The 15273-nt window shown below is 44.1% G+C and overlaps 1 protein-coding gene across 1 annotated transcript; it reads right to left on the bottom strand.

Annotated features, from left to right (window-relative positions):
* Positions 1–4197: 4197 nt before the first annotated feature.
* On the bottom strand, positions 4198–12691 carry LOC136121952 (proline-rich protein 2-like). The gene is made up of 3 exons (XM_065875809.1): positions 12611–12691; positions 10449–11747; positions 4198–4446 (listed from the first exon to the last, which is right to left on the bottom strand). The coding sequence occupies exons 1-3, from the start codon at positions 12689–12691 to the stop codon at positions 4198–4200; spliced, it is 1629 nt and encodes a 542-aa protein (XP_065731881.1).
* Positions 12692–15273: the final 2582 nt, after the last annotated feature.

Genomic DNA, 15273 nt, shown 5'->3' with positions numbered 1-15273 from the left:
TGGGGGATTGAGCTTTTAGCCATAGACTAGCAAATGCCAGCATTTTCTTTCTCCGCATATTTAATTTTTAAAAATATAATACCACTCATAAGACTTATGAGCCAGCACCCATGTATGACATGTAATGCTTATTGAAATTCATAGAACTCAAATGGAGATGTTTTGTTTAAGAGAGAGGTTCCTGGGAGTGACAGCAGCGTCACGGTGATGCGAGACATGCTCTGTCTCTCCTCTTCAATCCACCACCAGGAAAACATCTGTAACTCAACAAAAAGTTCCTCTGCCCAACACACCAGGACGTTGGAGATTTCCATACATCTGTATATGGAAAGGTGGGTGAACTGAACACACAGAAGAGGCTGAACCAGGGGAACCGCAGAGGTGGTGCCCGAAATCCTGGTCTCCCTGCTACAGCAGCTAAGCCTGAAGCCCAAGAGAACCCAGTAGCAACAAGAGAAGTAGTGCAAGTGACTCCAGCCTCCTGGCTGCAGGAGTACACACCACCACAGGGAACTGGCAGCAGCAGCAGCGGCAGCAGTGAGCCCTGTGACCCCATCCTTCCAGCTATGGTGGCACCTGAAACTCTGGCTCCCCCACCTACAGTGGTGGCATCCATGACCCAACAACCCCAAACATGGGAAAGGCACCCATGACCCCAGCTCCCTGCACACCTTCCCCCTTCCCCTATCATGGTGGTGCTCTCAGCCCAGGCAATCCTGAACACAGTGGAGGTGACTGCCATCCTGGTGTCCCCAGCAGCAACACCAGGGACAGCAGTGACACTGACAGCATCGAGGCATCAGCAACCCTGGAGGCACAAGCTGTGACAATAAGAGCACCAGGTGACACCTCTGACAGAAGTGTTGGAGAAGGGAAAGTTCCCATTCTCAAATAACAGCCAGGGGCAGCGCAGGTAAGAGAACCAAAAACTTGTGCTATAGCGCCACCTAGTGAAAAAGAAAAGAAAGGCCTTTAATTACGGATCTATAGGATTGTTTGACTCAAATAAAAAAAGCTTTACCTAGAGAAGAAAGGTAGTCACTACTTAAAATGCACCAGCAACAGAACAACTTATCAGACACCATAAAGAACCAGAGTAGCACTGTGCCACTGAGAGAAAATGAAAATTCTTCAGAAACCAAATTTAAAGGCATGGAATATTACGATCTGAGAAAAATTCAACATAGTTGTCATGAAGCTCAATAAGCTACAAGAAAACTCAGAAAGGCAATCCAATGAGTTCATGAATAAAGTTAACAAACAGAAGGAAGGCTTTACCAAAGAGACTGAAACTCTAATAAAGAACCAAAGAGAGAGACCTTCAAGATGGTGGAGGAGTAAAATGTGGGATCACTTTTCTCCCTACAGATACATCAGAAATACATCTACACGTGGAACAACTCCCACAGAACACCTCCTGAACGCTGGCAGAAGACCTCAGACCTCCCAAAAGGCAAGAAACTCCCCACGTACCTGGGTAGGGCAAAAGAAAAAAGAAAAAACAGAGACCAAAGAATAGGGACGGGGGCTTCCCTGGTGGCGCGGTGGTTGAGAGTCCACCTGCCGATGCAGGGGACACGGGTTCGTGCCCCGGTCCGGGAAGATCCAACATGCCGCGGAGCGGCTGGCCGCTGAGCCTGCGCGTCCAGAGCCTGTGCTCCGCAACGGGAGAGGCCACAACAGTGAGGGGCCTGTGTACCGCAAAAAAAAAAAAAGTAGGGACGGGACCTGCACCAGTGGGAGGGAGCCGTGAAGGAGGAAATGTTTCCACACACTAGGAAGACCCTTCACAGGCGGAGACTGCGGGTGGCGGAGAGGGGGAGCTTCGGAGCCACGGAGGAGATTGCAGCCACAGGGGTGCGGAGGGCAAAGCAGAGAGATTTCTGCACAGAGGATCGGTACCGACCAGCACTCACCAGCCCGAGAGGCTTGTCTGCTCACCCGCCGGGGCAGGCGGGGCTGGGAGCTGAGGCTCTGGCTTCGGAGGTCGGATCCCAGGGAGAGGACTGGGGTTGGCAGTCACACATGAAAGGATGCTCAACATCACTAATGATGAGAGAAATGCAAATCAAAACTACACTGAGGTATCACCTCACACCAGTCAGAATGGCCATCATCAAAAAATCTACAAACAACAAATGCTGGAGAGGGTGTGGAAAAAAGGGAACCAACCCTCTTGCACTGCTGGTGGGAATGTAAATTGATACAGCCACTATGGAGAACAGTATGGAGGTTCCTTAAAAAACTAAAAGTAGAACTACTATATGACCCAGCAATTCCACTACTGGGCATAAACCCTGAGAAAACCATAATTCAAAAAAAGTCATGTACCACAATGTTCATTGCAGCTCTATTTACAATAGCCAGGACATGGAAGCAACCTAAGTGTCCATCAACAGAGGAATGGATAAAGAAGATGTGGCACATATATACAATGGAATATTACTCAGCCATAAAAAGAAACGAAATTCAGTTATTTGTAATGAGGTGGATGGACCTAGAGTCTTCCATACAGAGTGAAGTAAGTCAGAAAGAGAAAAAGAAATGCCATATGCTAACACACATATATGGAATCTAAAAAGAAAAAAAAAGTTCTGAAGAACCTAGGGGCAGGACAGGACGAAGTGAGAGAGTGGCATGGACATGTATACACTACCAAATATAAAATAGATAGCTAGTGGGAAGCAGCCACATAGCACAGGGAGATCAGCTCAATGCTTTGTGATCACCCCTCTAGAGGGGTGGGATAGGGAGGGTGGGAGGGAGACGCAAGAGGGAGGAGATATGGGGATATATGTATATGTATAGCTGATTTACTTTGTTATAAGGCAGAAACTAACATACCATTGTAAAGCTATTATACTCTATACAAACCTCACGGTAACCACAAAACATAAATCTAGAGCAGAGACACAAAATATAAAAAAAGAGGAAACTGAGAAAAATGTCATAGAAACTGCCAGACTAAAATGGCAGACATAAACACAAGGAAAAGGAAACAATGGAGATATAAAAGAACTGGAAAACAAAAGACAAAAGAGCAGTACTAAGTCCTCATTTATCAGTAATCCCCCTAAATGTAAATGGGTTGAATTCACCAGTCAAAAGAAATAGAGTGGATGGATTAAAAACAAGACCCAACTATATGCTATATCTAGGCGACTCATCCAGCTCTAAAGACAAACTGAAGCTCCAAGTGAAGGGAGGGAAGATGATACTCCAAACAAATGACAGCCAAAAGAAAGTGGGTATAGCCACACCCATCCAACAAAATAAACTTCAATCAAAAAAGGTAACAAGAGACAAAGATGGACATTATAGAGTGATAAAGAGGACAATTCATCAAGAAGATATAAGTTATTAATATATTTGGAGCTAATATAACAGCACCAAAATATTTAAAGCAGTTATTAACAGACCCAAAGGGAGAAATTGACAGCAATACAACTACTGTTAGAACTTTTAACACCCCACTTATATCAATGGAGATTCCTCAAAAAATTAAGACTAGAAGTACTAAATGATCCAGCTATTTCATTTCTGGATATTTCTACAAACAATACAAAAACACTAATTGGAAAGATATATGCACCCCTATGTTCATTGCAACATTATTTACAATACTCAAGATATGGAAACAATCTAAGTGCCCATAAATGGATGAATGGATAAAGATGTGGCATATATACATACAATGGAATACTACTACTCAGCCATAAAAAGATGAAATCTTGCTATTTGCAACAACATGGATGGACCTTGAGGGCATTAATATGCTAAGTAAAATAAGTCAAGTACCTGTATGATTTCACTCATACGTAGAATGTAAAAAAAGAAAACAAAATACATGAACAAACCAAACAGAAAATACATAGATACAGAGAACAGATTAGTGGTTATCAGAGGGGAAGGGGGTGGGGGGAGGGTGAAATGGGTAAAGGGAGTCAACCATATGGTAATGAGTGGAAACCAAACTTATAGTGATGGATATGCTGCAGTGTATATAGAAGTCAAAATATAATGTTGTATACAAGAAACATATAATGTTACAAACCAATGTTACCTTAATAAAACCAAACAGTGGTTCTCAACCCTTGCAAAATATTAAATTCACAAGGGGAGATTTTAAAAGGAGAAACAGATTACCTGAATCAGAATTGCTGAATTTTAAAAAATCTCCCCAGGTGGTTCTCATAATCAGACATGGTTCAGAATCACTGGTCTAGAGTTTAGAATATCTGCTCCAGGTTTCCCTGGAGGTGGTAGTGTCAGCCCTTTCTCTCCCACAGCTGCCATGGGCATTAGCTTAAAGATGGGAGGGAGCTTGGTGCTAACCAAATGCTCACAAGTCAAATCAGTGAGAGATGCAGGATCCAGGTGGAATCTCTGACTGACAGTCTTAAATACCAGCTGAACTTCCAAAGCACTGTCACTTCTCTCCATCAACTGGGAGGAGGGTAGTAGATAAGGACAAGATTTCCCCTGATGAGAAACTACGCCTGCTATATAACTAACAGAGCCATGGTCACATCAGAACTAATACTTCTTAGGAAACATTTTCTATTCAGCTTCCTTGAGATAGTACAAAACTCTAAGGATTCAGATTTTTCCTCCCCAAGTCTTTCCAAATACAATTATACTATCTAAATATTCCAACCCCTTCAAATACCATCCCACACTAGTCACTGGTAGGTAAATCGTATCTGGAGAAATCTTGATGCACTGTTTCAGACTGTAAAAAATTTCCTCTGGACAAATAAATCCTAAATTTTTCTCATCTCCTTCACCCTCATAAACAATAGCCATTCTTTAAATCTAACAGTGAGAACAACTGTCTCCACCAGAAATCCTAGGGTGTATTAACATCAAGGTATATTGGTCAGATTTTGTCCATTGGCTTAGTATATGACCATCAATACCTATTTTTAACCTTTCTAGATTTCTGAAGACTCATTTGGATTCCAAAACTCAGTTCTGTAATGGTTACAAGGTCTTTAACATGGTCTGATGGCTTTTTAACCATTTTCCTTAAATGGTAATGTGTCTTATAATAATTATGTTCTATTTTGTACCCCTTTGCAACAACCCAATCTCACTCTTAGAGAATACTGCATTCCTATCAGGTAGCTTTCCTATTCTCTCCTTCTACTGCATGCATTCTAAGGAATCACTGAAGTCAAAATTGTCTGAACTCAGGTTTCAGGCTCCTCTCATTTAGAAACACTAGCTGGGACATGTCGGAAATTACTTCTTTGGGTCTTCTGACATCTGTCAGTCTCAAAAATCATGTGGGTAGCTATGGCCATATTCTGTTATTAGAACATATTATCACAATAATAATCACTTTTTAATATTAAAAAGTTTAGACCAATCTAAGTTAAAATTTCACTAAAAATTCTAATTCAAAGCCTTTCCTGCCTTATGATTGTACACTCTTCCCTCTTCTGCTTCAGATTCCTCTAAAATCAGATTGTGGAGATATGGGATTAAAAGAAAGAAGCAATAATCTTTCGTGTAACTCATTCTGCTTCAGTCCCTTGTCTTTGATATCCTGCATGGCCTTTACACGGTCTTTACACGTTCTTTACAAGTACAAATTCTTTAGAGGACCTATGGGAGTGTCCTTGCTGTAGAGTTGTCTGGTGTGGGTCATGTGCTTTCTAGATGATTTTTTCCAATGACTGCACAGATCCAACTTGCTCCTGGGTTCTTCTTACCTAGATGACAGCCTCTGGATTGGGGACTGGTAAATGGCTCAAACCTAATGTCCCTTGACTGATGGCAAACTTGCATGTCCTTGCCAGGCTAATAAAGGCTACACTGCTGTTGCTTCTTTCAATATCTTTGCCAACATGGACTAATTTAGCAAGCTTTTCATCTTTTGGGTAAGAAACAGCTTAGGTCATTACACTCACATATGCATTTGAACTTCCAGGGACACATGTCTGGTCTCCTAAGAACTCTCTTACTGCACTCTGTCTTGTAGACTGACATTCTCTTCTTTTGCTAATCACATAATAAAAAATTTTGTCATGCGATTATTGTCCTTATTCGGTCTTTACTCCAAGAACTTCCTTTGAGAAAGCAATTGATTGGGTCAGATATTAAACCCCAGTTCTATCTGCTGTGGCCAAGGATATGGGGTTATGGGGGCCTTGCCTGTTTAGAAGTTTCTCTGGGAGCAGACTCTCTAATCACAGGGCTTGAGCAGATTTATTAAGGGTGAGTGGGGTACAGAGGAAAGAAATAATTTCATGTCCACTATTTCTCCAAAGTATCATTCTCTAAGGTATAAATATCAAGGATAGGAGAGAAGAACTCAGAAATCGGGATACCTAGAAGAGAGTAGATCTTTAATAATTATACTTTGGTTTTTGTAAATTCTTTACTGGCCTCACTCACTCTCATCTGACAAGATGAGTGAAATTAGTGGAAGCACCCTGATTAGAGTTTTTAAAGAGACAGGAAAGAAAATGGAAAAATGGAAGTTTCTTACAGTAGTTAACATTTGCATAGCCAGTTACAAAACTTGGCCTGCTACTAAGTGAAAGAGTTTATTTCAGATTTTAAAGATCAGTATGAAACAGACAAGTAAACCATGATATTTTGTGGCAATTTTCATGTTGTCTTATAATTACAACTCAAGTCTCAAAGCTAAAGTAAATAGATACATATCATCTCCACAATTTAAAGATCAACACTAGATTTACTCCTGCCTAACTCAGTGAAAGCTGGCAAAACGAGTCTTCTCCCAGTCTTTATAGATAAAGCACTGGACTGGTTTCTCATCGAGTCTGAATGCTCTTCCTCTGGGGTCCATGATATAACTCTACACCCTTTCAATAAGTTTCTCAATTTTGCCTAAGGTACTTTATATGAATTTCTGTTACTTGCACCCAAATGACCCCAGACTAAAATATGAAGTACTGTGGTCTTAAGTAGCTCGTCAGACAACCACACCATTTTCCTTTTCTAGTCAATACCTAATGGAAGTAACTAGGGAACACCTGGGGTAACGAGACCAACCTCTGCAAGTTATGGAAGGGCTTCTTAAGGTCAAAATCTGTGTGTGGGAGGGGGGACTTCCCTGGTGGCGCAGTGGTTGGGGGTCCGCCTGCCGGTGCGGGTGGCTTGGGTTCGTGCCTGGGTCCGGGAGGATCCCACGTGCCGCGGAGTGGCTGGGCCCGTGAGCCGTGGCCACTGGGCCTGCGCGTCTGGAGCCTGTGCTCCGCAACGGGAGGGGCCGCGGCGGTGGGAGGCCCGCGTACCGCAAAAAAAAAAAAAATAATAATAATAATAATAAAAATGTGGGGAAAACAGAAGGTTCAGGTGATAACTCAGTCATCCTGACAGCAAATAAAATAAAAACTGTCAACTCAGCTACACAGGGGAGCAGGCACACTTGAAAGACGTGGGTAATATGAGGGGCATGTCTCACATTCGTTCCTGGCAAAGCCCATTAACAATTCCCAGGAGATAATAATAGAATATGAGTAATAAAATAAAGTCTAACCTTTTTTTTTTTCTTTTCCTTTGTGCCTCCTTTGGTTTCACTTGCTCATAGGGTGCTGCGCAGAGGCCTCGCCCCCCCGGGACTTCATGCCAGAGTTCCTAGTGCGAAAGGGTTGCGCCTGACACTTCAGCTCCTCAGGCCGTCAACCCGCAGGCAGAAGCGCTGCACAGGACACTCAATTTAAGAGGGTGGCAGCGCGCCGTGTGCAGAGACGCTGCGCCCGGCACTGCAATCTGGAGTGTGAGCTGCGCAGGCGCGCACCCGCCTGGCGCGAGCCCCACCCCTTCCCCCTGCTGACGAGATTCCCGTGAAGCAGCCCCGCGCACAGCTGGGCCGGGAGAGCGTGGACTCTGTAGCTCCAGCTCGCGCCTCTCCGTTCTTTGATCAAAGAATAAAAGCTTTCCTTTGCTTGTGAGCCGAATTTACCTTCGTTCTATTGACGCAGGAGGACCCTTGTTGGGGACGACTCGGAAGGGTTGGTAACAATTCCTATCATGTATTATTGCTATTATATACCTTATAGCCCATATGTCATTTTACACGTATTATCTTCCTTATGAGACTATGAAGCTCTGAGGACATAAGTTCCTAATTCATCTTCATATTTTCCCATCAACCAGCATGGGGTCTGTTATTTAGTATATAGTATGTGCTTAATAGGTATTTGTCAAGAGTGAAAATGATGGGGAACTGGGATTAGTCTCATTGGAACTAATGGATAGATATCCCTATCTCAGGGATAGCTTATTTGATGAAAACAAAGGGAATATACCTTAAAAGAAGAGACACTCTGAGATGTTACCTTATAGGTAGAGTAGTGGTTCTCAAGCAGGACTAGTTTGTCCCCCAGGGGATGTTTGGTGATGCCTGGAGACATTTTTGTTTGTTACAACTGGGAGTAAGGTATGCTACTAATATCTAGTGGTCAGAGGCCAGGGATGCTGTTAAACATCCTACAATGCCTAGAACGGCTCCATTCTCCACCCTCCCCAATAAGGAATTACCTGCTCCAACATGTCAATAGTACCAAGGTTGAAAATTACTAAACTAGAGTTTCCTCTGATCAAAGAGTTTTTCTTGATGACTGGAGCAGAAACAACACCTTTGGGCTTCAGTTACTAATACCAACATCTGGTGCCAGAGGTACTTTTTGCCCCACTATAGCAATTCTCCCCTTATTTCTTTTGATAATAGAACATCTTGAGTTTTAGCTGGACCCTTGACTACCAACTAGAGACTACAGCTCTCATCCTCTCTTGTAGGCAAGCTTGAGGACGGGAGTAAATTCTTGCCAATGAAAAGGAATGGAAATGATGTGTGCTTTGTGTCCTCAAAAAGGAAGATTTTTGCACTCTTCATTCTTTCCTTCCTGTAAATTATAACATGGAAGTAGAGGGTATGAATGATATTTGTCCATGTGGATACAGATAAAATTACAGGAAAGGAATTCTTTGATGGTCCAGTGGTTAGGACTTGGCGCTATCAGTGACACGGCCCATGGCCCGGGTTCAATCCCTGGTCAGGGAACTAAGATCCCACAAGCCCTGCTGGTGTGGCCAAACAAACAAACAAAACAAAACAACAAACAAACAAAAAGAACCTTACATGGAATGCAGAGTGATGCAGAGTGATGGGATAAAAGAAACCTGGTCTCATGGAGCAAAGTCACCTACCTAATTTGTCCTGCCTGTTTCCTGCTGGCCAGTCACATAAGAAGAAAGCAAACTACTTTTTGCTTCAAACAGCGTTGTGTGAACACTTTGTAATAGCAACTTAGTTTTTGTCCTACCTAATACAAACCAGATGCAGTTTTTAGTGTCTGGATGATGGCTGGGAGTGAGTAGCACTATAGGAGATAGACAGCCACACGCACAGGTTTAGAATGCTGTAGACAGGACCGGTTAAAACTGATTAATACATGATGTTGGCAGACAGAAGGAAATAGACTACATCTCAAAAGAGACCATATTATTTGCATGCAGTGGTCTTTGTAGCAGTCAGCTAACTCACGGATCATACAAACTGTGAAATGTGGTAGGAGTTGAGGTTACCGTGATTTTTAAGTTGAAGGATTTAGAATGTGCATTGATTTTTCCCCCCTGCATTGATATTGCTTTTAATTTCTTTGTTTATAAGCTTTAGAGGTGTTATTAGGATATACAGCCATCTAGTAGAAAAAAAGTTTCCTGGAACAATGTTCTATAAGAAGGAGATGGATATTTAACTCTTATTGTAAACATTAGTGATCTTAGGAATAATGCAAATGTCTTATTTAGTAATTTGAGGAAAAGGTGGGGAGTAGATAGAACTAAAGATTAAAACTAACACTTTTTAGCTACCAACTGCCTGATACTCTGCTTTAGTCCTCTTGTTGTGGGATATGATTTAGGGAAAGTGATCATTGTTTTTTTCCTCCTACATGTTCTGGTTGCTGCTCTGATTTCTGTCAAATGAGCAGCTTTCACCCTCTCAGGGGAGGATATGTGTAGCTGAGAAGGGGAAAGAGATATGTTAAAACTCCTCTGAGCCAGGCATTTTGAAATCCAAACCTTTTACGAGCCAAGCTTTTTGAGATCACAAAGGATTTCTGAGCTACAAAAGGCTAAGCCTCTGGAGAATGTTAAACATGGAGTCTTGAGGATAAAGTTGGGGGTGAGGGAGGGGAGCTTGCTAAGAGAAGAGTATTTTCCCAGAGGAAAGGAGATGAAGTTTAACAAGTGAGTGGGAAGAGTGTTATCTGAGGGGAAGGAGCTAGAGTTTGGAATCCGAGGGTGCCTGAGACAGCATGTTGTGCCCTACTCTCGGCCTAACCAAGCTCTGGACGGCGTAAATGCAGACCACAGAGAGATTTGGTAGGAATCTTGGATCAGAGGAGGAGAGTTTTCCATGAAGCCTGAGGGAGTGCAAGCCTCGAAGATAAGTCCTGTTAGTGTACCTGTTCCCAACCAAAGTCATCATCGTCTTGCAATAGAAGCGTAGAAGGGTCTGGCTCTGGGTATGCATCTGGGCCCGGGTCTGGGCCTGGGGCTGGGACTGGGTCTGGGTCTGGGCCTGGGTCCGGGCTTGGGTCCAGAACTGGGTCTGGGTCTGGTACCAGGTCTGGGTCTGGGTCTGGGCCTGGGCCTGGCTCCGGGTCAGGGCCTGGGTCAGGGTCTGGGCCTGCATCAGGGTCTGGGCCTGGGCCGGAGTCTGGGCCTGGGTCAGGATCTGGGCCTGGGACTGGGTCTGGATCTGGGTCTGGGCCTGGGACTGGCTCTGGGTCTGGGTCTGGACCTGGGTCAGGGTCAGGGCCTAGGTCCCGGTCTGGGTCCGGGCCTGGGCCTGGGTCTGGGCCTGGGTCTAGTTCTGGTCCTGGGTCTGGGCCTGGGTCCAGAACCGGGTCTGGGTCTGGGCCTGGGCCTGGCTCTGCGGCTGGGCCTGGGTCAGGGTCTGGGCCTGGGTCTGGGTCTGGGTCTGGGTCTGGGCCGGTGCCTGGGCCTGGGTCTGAGTCTTGGTCTGGAACTGGGTCTGGGTCTGGGTCTGGGTCTGGGCCTGGGTCCGGGCCTGGGTCCGGGACTGGGTCTGGGTCTGGGTCTGGGTCTGGGACTGGGTCTGGGTCAGGATCTGGGACCGGGTCTGGGTCTGGGTCTGGGCCTGGGTCTGCGTCTGGGTCTGGGACGGGATCTGGGTCTGGGTCCAGGCCTGGGTCAGGGTCTGGGCCTGGGCCTGGGACTGGGTCTGGGCCTGGGTCTGGGTCTGGGTCTGGGACTGGGTTTGGGTTAGGGTCTGGGCCTGGGTCTTGGTCTGGGCCAGGGTCCAGGTCTGGGTCTGGGCCTGGGTCAGGGTCTGGGCCTGGGACTGGGTCTGGGTCTGGGTCTGGGCCTGGATCAGGGTCTGGCCCTGGGTCTGGATCTGGGCCTGGGCCTGGGACTGTGTCTGGGTCCAGGACTGGGTCTGGGTCTGGGCCTGGGCCTGGGTCTGGGCCTGCCTCAGGGTCTGGGCCTCGGTCTGGGTCTGGGCCTGGGACGGTGTCCGGGTCTGGGCCTGGGTCAGGGTCTGGGCCTGGGTCTGGGTCTGGGTCTGGGTCTGGGTCTGGGCCTGGGTCAGGGTCTGGGCCTGGGACTGTGTCCGGGTCTGGGCCTGGGTCAGGGTCTGGGCCTGGGTCTGGGTCTGGGTCTGGGACCAGGTCTGGGTCTGGGTCCAGGTCCGGGCCTTGGGTCAGGGTCCTGGACTGGATCTGGTTCTGAGCCTGGGTCTGGGTATGAGTTTGGGTCTGTGTCTAGGTCCCTAAGCCTGGGTCTGGAACTGGTTCTTAGGCTGGACTTGGTGCTGATAGAGGCTGGAACTGGGACTGGGAGCAGTGATGGGGCTGGAACAAGGCCTAACCCTGGGTCTGGGTGTGGGAATGTGCCTCGTTCTGCACTAGATCTGGGCATAGATTTAAGTTGGAGATGGGTCTGAGCCTTGGGCTGGGCTGGCGCTGAAGATAAGTTTCTGTCTATAAGAGGAAGTCAGGGCTGCTGCAGAGCTGCAGAGGCTTTGCTCTTAATTAAGTTAGTAGATATCAGGAGTCGTATCTAGACGTGCTCTGATAAGATCACTAAACTGTCAGTGACCAAGAATTTCCTACCAGCAAAGCCATTAACCCCTTTCTCACGCAGACTTTCCTTTAAATCCAGAAATCCTGGTATCTGATTTCAAATAAGAGTTCATCAAGAGCAGAGCAAAAGTGAAAATATTGCTTTAGTTATGACAGAGTCTTAACAATTAGTTTGCAGTTAGAGCACATTTACGTTTTTTAGCTCTTTTAAATCTCAAACAATTTTCATTTTAAAAATTTTATGTTTTCATTTCATATTTTATGTTTTAAAGTAATTATTTATATTTTAATCAAACATGTTACCTTTGGTTGTTATTTATATTGGTTTTGGAATTATTATAAATATTACTGTAACTTTCATTTCTAAACTTCTGTGGATCTATGATTTTATACAAATGGATTATGGATTATAGTTATCCATGTTGGAGATGATACAGCATGCCTTGAGAATAACTCTTTCAATTCCAGCTCTGCCTTTATCTTGACTTTGAACGTGTCGATTACTCTTAGAACCTCACTTTTGACATAACAACCTTGCCTCGTAGGATCGTGAGCGGTCCATCAGCTAGTAAAAACAACATACAGAATAGACAAGCCATACTCCGTAATATCCATTCCCTTCATAGGCATCACCCTCCACCTGGCCTCACTATCAGAATCCTTCTCCTGGTGAACACAAGCTACTTTGGGCAACTCGGTCTTTTGAGTCCCTCAAAAGTGGTTGTGAATAACCTAGATTGTAAAATTCCCACACTAAGTTGCTAAAGTGTAAGTTACTATCCCACTTTGGACTGTTTGCTTCTTCTGTTTTGATCTTAGTAAGAGAAAACAACCATTATGTGTTTCCACGATGTCTGGCACTTAGAACTCATTTACTCACTTAATTTTCACAATGACCTGCAAAGGTGTGTTATTATCCCTATTTAATTTGAGGAATATGAGCCTGAGAAAGACTTAATCACTTGCCCCTAGCTATGTAGGTATACCTGACTGAGTCAGAATTTGAAATAAATACCTTCTGACCCTGCATAGGAAGCCCCAGACCTATTCCTGCTCTCTCGTTGCTGGGGCACTTACAGAGGTGACAGGGCTCCCTGACTTATAGTCAAGTGCCTGCCTTTGGTTTCTGACCTTTCCTAGATTCCTCTGACCCTCAGCTTTCCTTCAGTATTGTGACTTAGCTTCTTCTGTCTTGAATCTGAGCCCCATATCTATGATTCACTGTTAGGTATCCTCTTGGTGGGGTGCCCAAAGGTAGAGTTTTTGTTGTTTTGTTTTTTTGTTTTGTTTTTTTGCGGTACGCGGCCCTCTCACTGTTGTGGCCTCTCCCAGTGCGGAGCACAGGCTCCGGACGCGCAGGCTCAGCAGCCATGGCTCACGGGCCCAGCCGCTCCGCGGTTTGTGGGATCTTCCCGGACCGGGGCACGAACCCGTGTCCCCTGCATCGGCAGGCGGACTCTCAACCACTGCGCCACCAGGGAAGCCCAAAGGTAGAGTTTTTAATGTATGTAAAAAATTGATTTGGTTTGGACTTATGTAATGATGTAGAATTTAAGACACATGATATAAAAACTAAGAAAAAGAAATACAGCAACTCTTGATTTTCACAAGAGGGTGTGTGTGTGTGTGTGTGTGTGTGTGTGTGTGTGTGTTATTTAAGATAAATTACAAATTCTGGGGCAATTTTTTATCCCCATCTAGTATAATATACTGCTGCCTACACCTGTCTGTTTTTAAAGAATGCAAATTAATTTTAATATTGGAGTAAGGCATTTTAAAGGAAGGAAAATCTGTTGTTAAAACATCACATAATTCAGATTTCATTTGTATTCCACTTTGAATAGAATTGCCTGTGGCGTTACTTCATCTAGGAACACAGATGGCAGAAATATGTTTATATATTCACATTTTTTATATTCCTTATAAATTTCATTCATAATCTTTGGCACTGTCAACTGACACAGTTTTATTCACTGAGATTCTGAGATATGTGTAGAACTACCTGTTTAATTGCTCTGAATACAAGTCCAGGAAACTCAGGGTCATGAGGAAATCATTAGTCACGACCTTGAAGAGTTAATGTAGCAAAGAAAATCAGGAAGAAAGATTTTGTTGACAACCGATTATTACTCAACATCAGTTTTTGGTAAAAGACAAAAATATTAAAAGCTAAAACAGAAAAGCCTTCTCAGCCCTATTCCTTGTTAAATGTGCTTAGCAGGGCTGACACTGGGCTGATGGTTTTGTTGGCCACCAGTCTCTGTAAGGACTCATCAGTACCTGAGTCTCTGGAATTACCCTAGGAAAGAAATGAGAACTCTATTTTCTTTTACTGTTTTTCCTGAATTGCAACATCAGGATAGTGGACCTTTAAATTTACTTGACTAACCATTGGCTATTAAAAACAGACTGCTAAAGGTTGATGGAAAGGAAAAATGAGTAGAGAGATTTAACAAATATCATCGTCTTAAGATAGCAGTGAAAAGGAATTCTGTAGTCAGAGCCAGATTTATATATAATAAATTGTCTAAATGCTAACCTGCTATAAATTCTATGGTTTTAGGAAAATATAATAAGAAATTAACTCATGCCTAAAATCTCACACCATCTTTGTTTTCCTTTCAGGTTAGAGTTTTGAACTCTAATTAATGTGAATAACTCTCCCTGAGAGGTAATGAATATCACCCAGTAATTGGTACAAAGTTGCTTAAAAGAGAACCAGAGGAGGGTGGTGTGAGTGATCCCATGAGGCAGAGTCACTGCTCAAGCTCATACGTGCTGATTTTCTTGGGGGTTGCCAGTTCATTACACCAGGATGAATGAACATCTGAAGCAGGTTTTCGTAGGAGAGAGAAAACAAAGCATAGTTGGACCACACCAAAAGAAAATAATGACATGGGGCAGGTAGACCATAGCTGCCCAAAATTATATGGAGAGCACAGTATTTAAGGTTAGGGGTTTTGGAATTATGCATGCCTGGGCTCAAATCCTTCATCCGCCAACCATTTGTGGAGACAAGATACATAACTATGCTGTGAAATAGACTTCTCAGCTGTTATCTGCTAGGGTTGTGGATAAGATTAAAGAAGACAATGAGTATCATGGGCATAGTATAGGATTTAGCTCCATAAACAGAAAATATTTGGCTCTTGGTAGCTAATATTAATTCTTTTATTATCAT

This window comes from Phocoena phocoena, chromosome 4 (genome assembly GCF_963924675.1).
Source record: "Phocoena phocoena chromosome 4, mPhoPho1.1, whole genome shotgun sequence".
NCBI lineage: Eukaryota > Metazoa > Chordata > Mammalia > Artiodactyla > Phocoenidae > Phocoena > Phocoena phocoena.
Note: the sequence above shows the minus strand (reverse complement) of the source record. Positions and strands in the feature narration are given on the sequence as shown.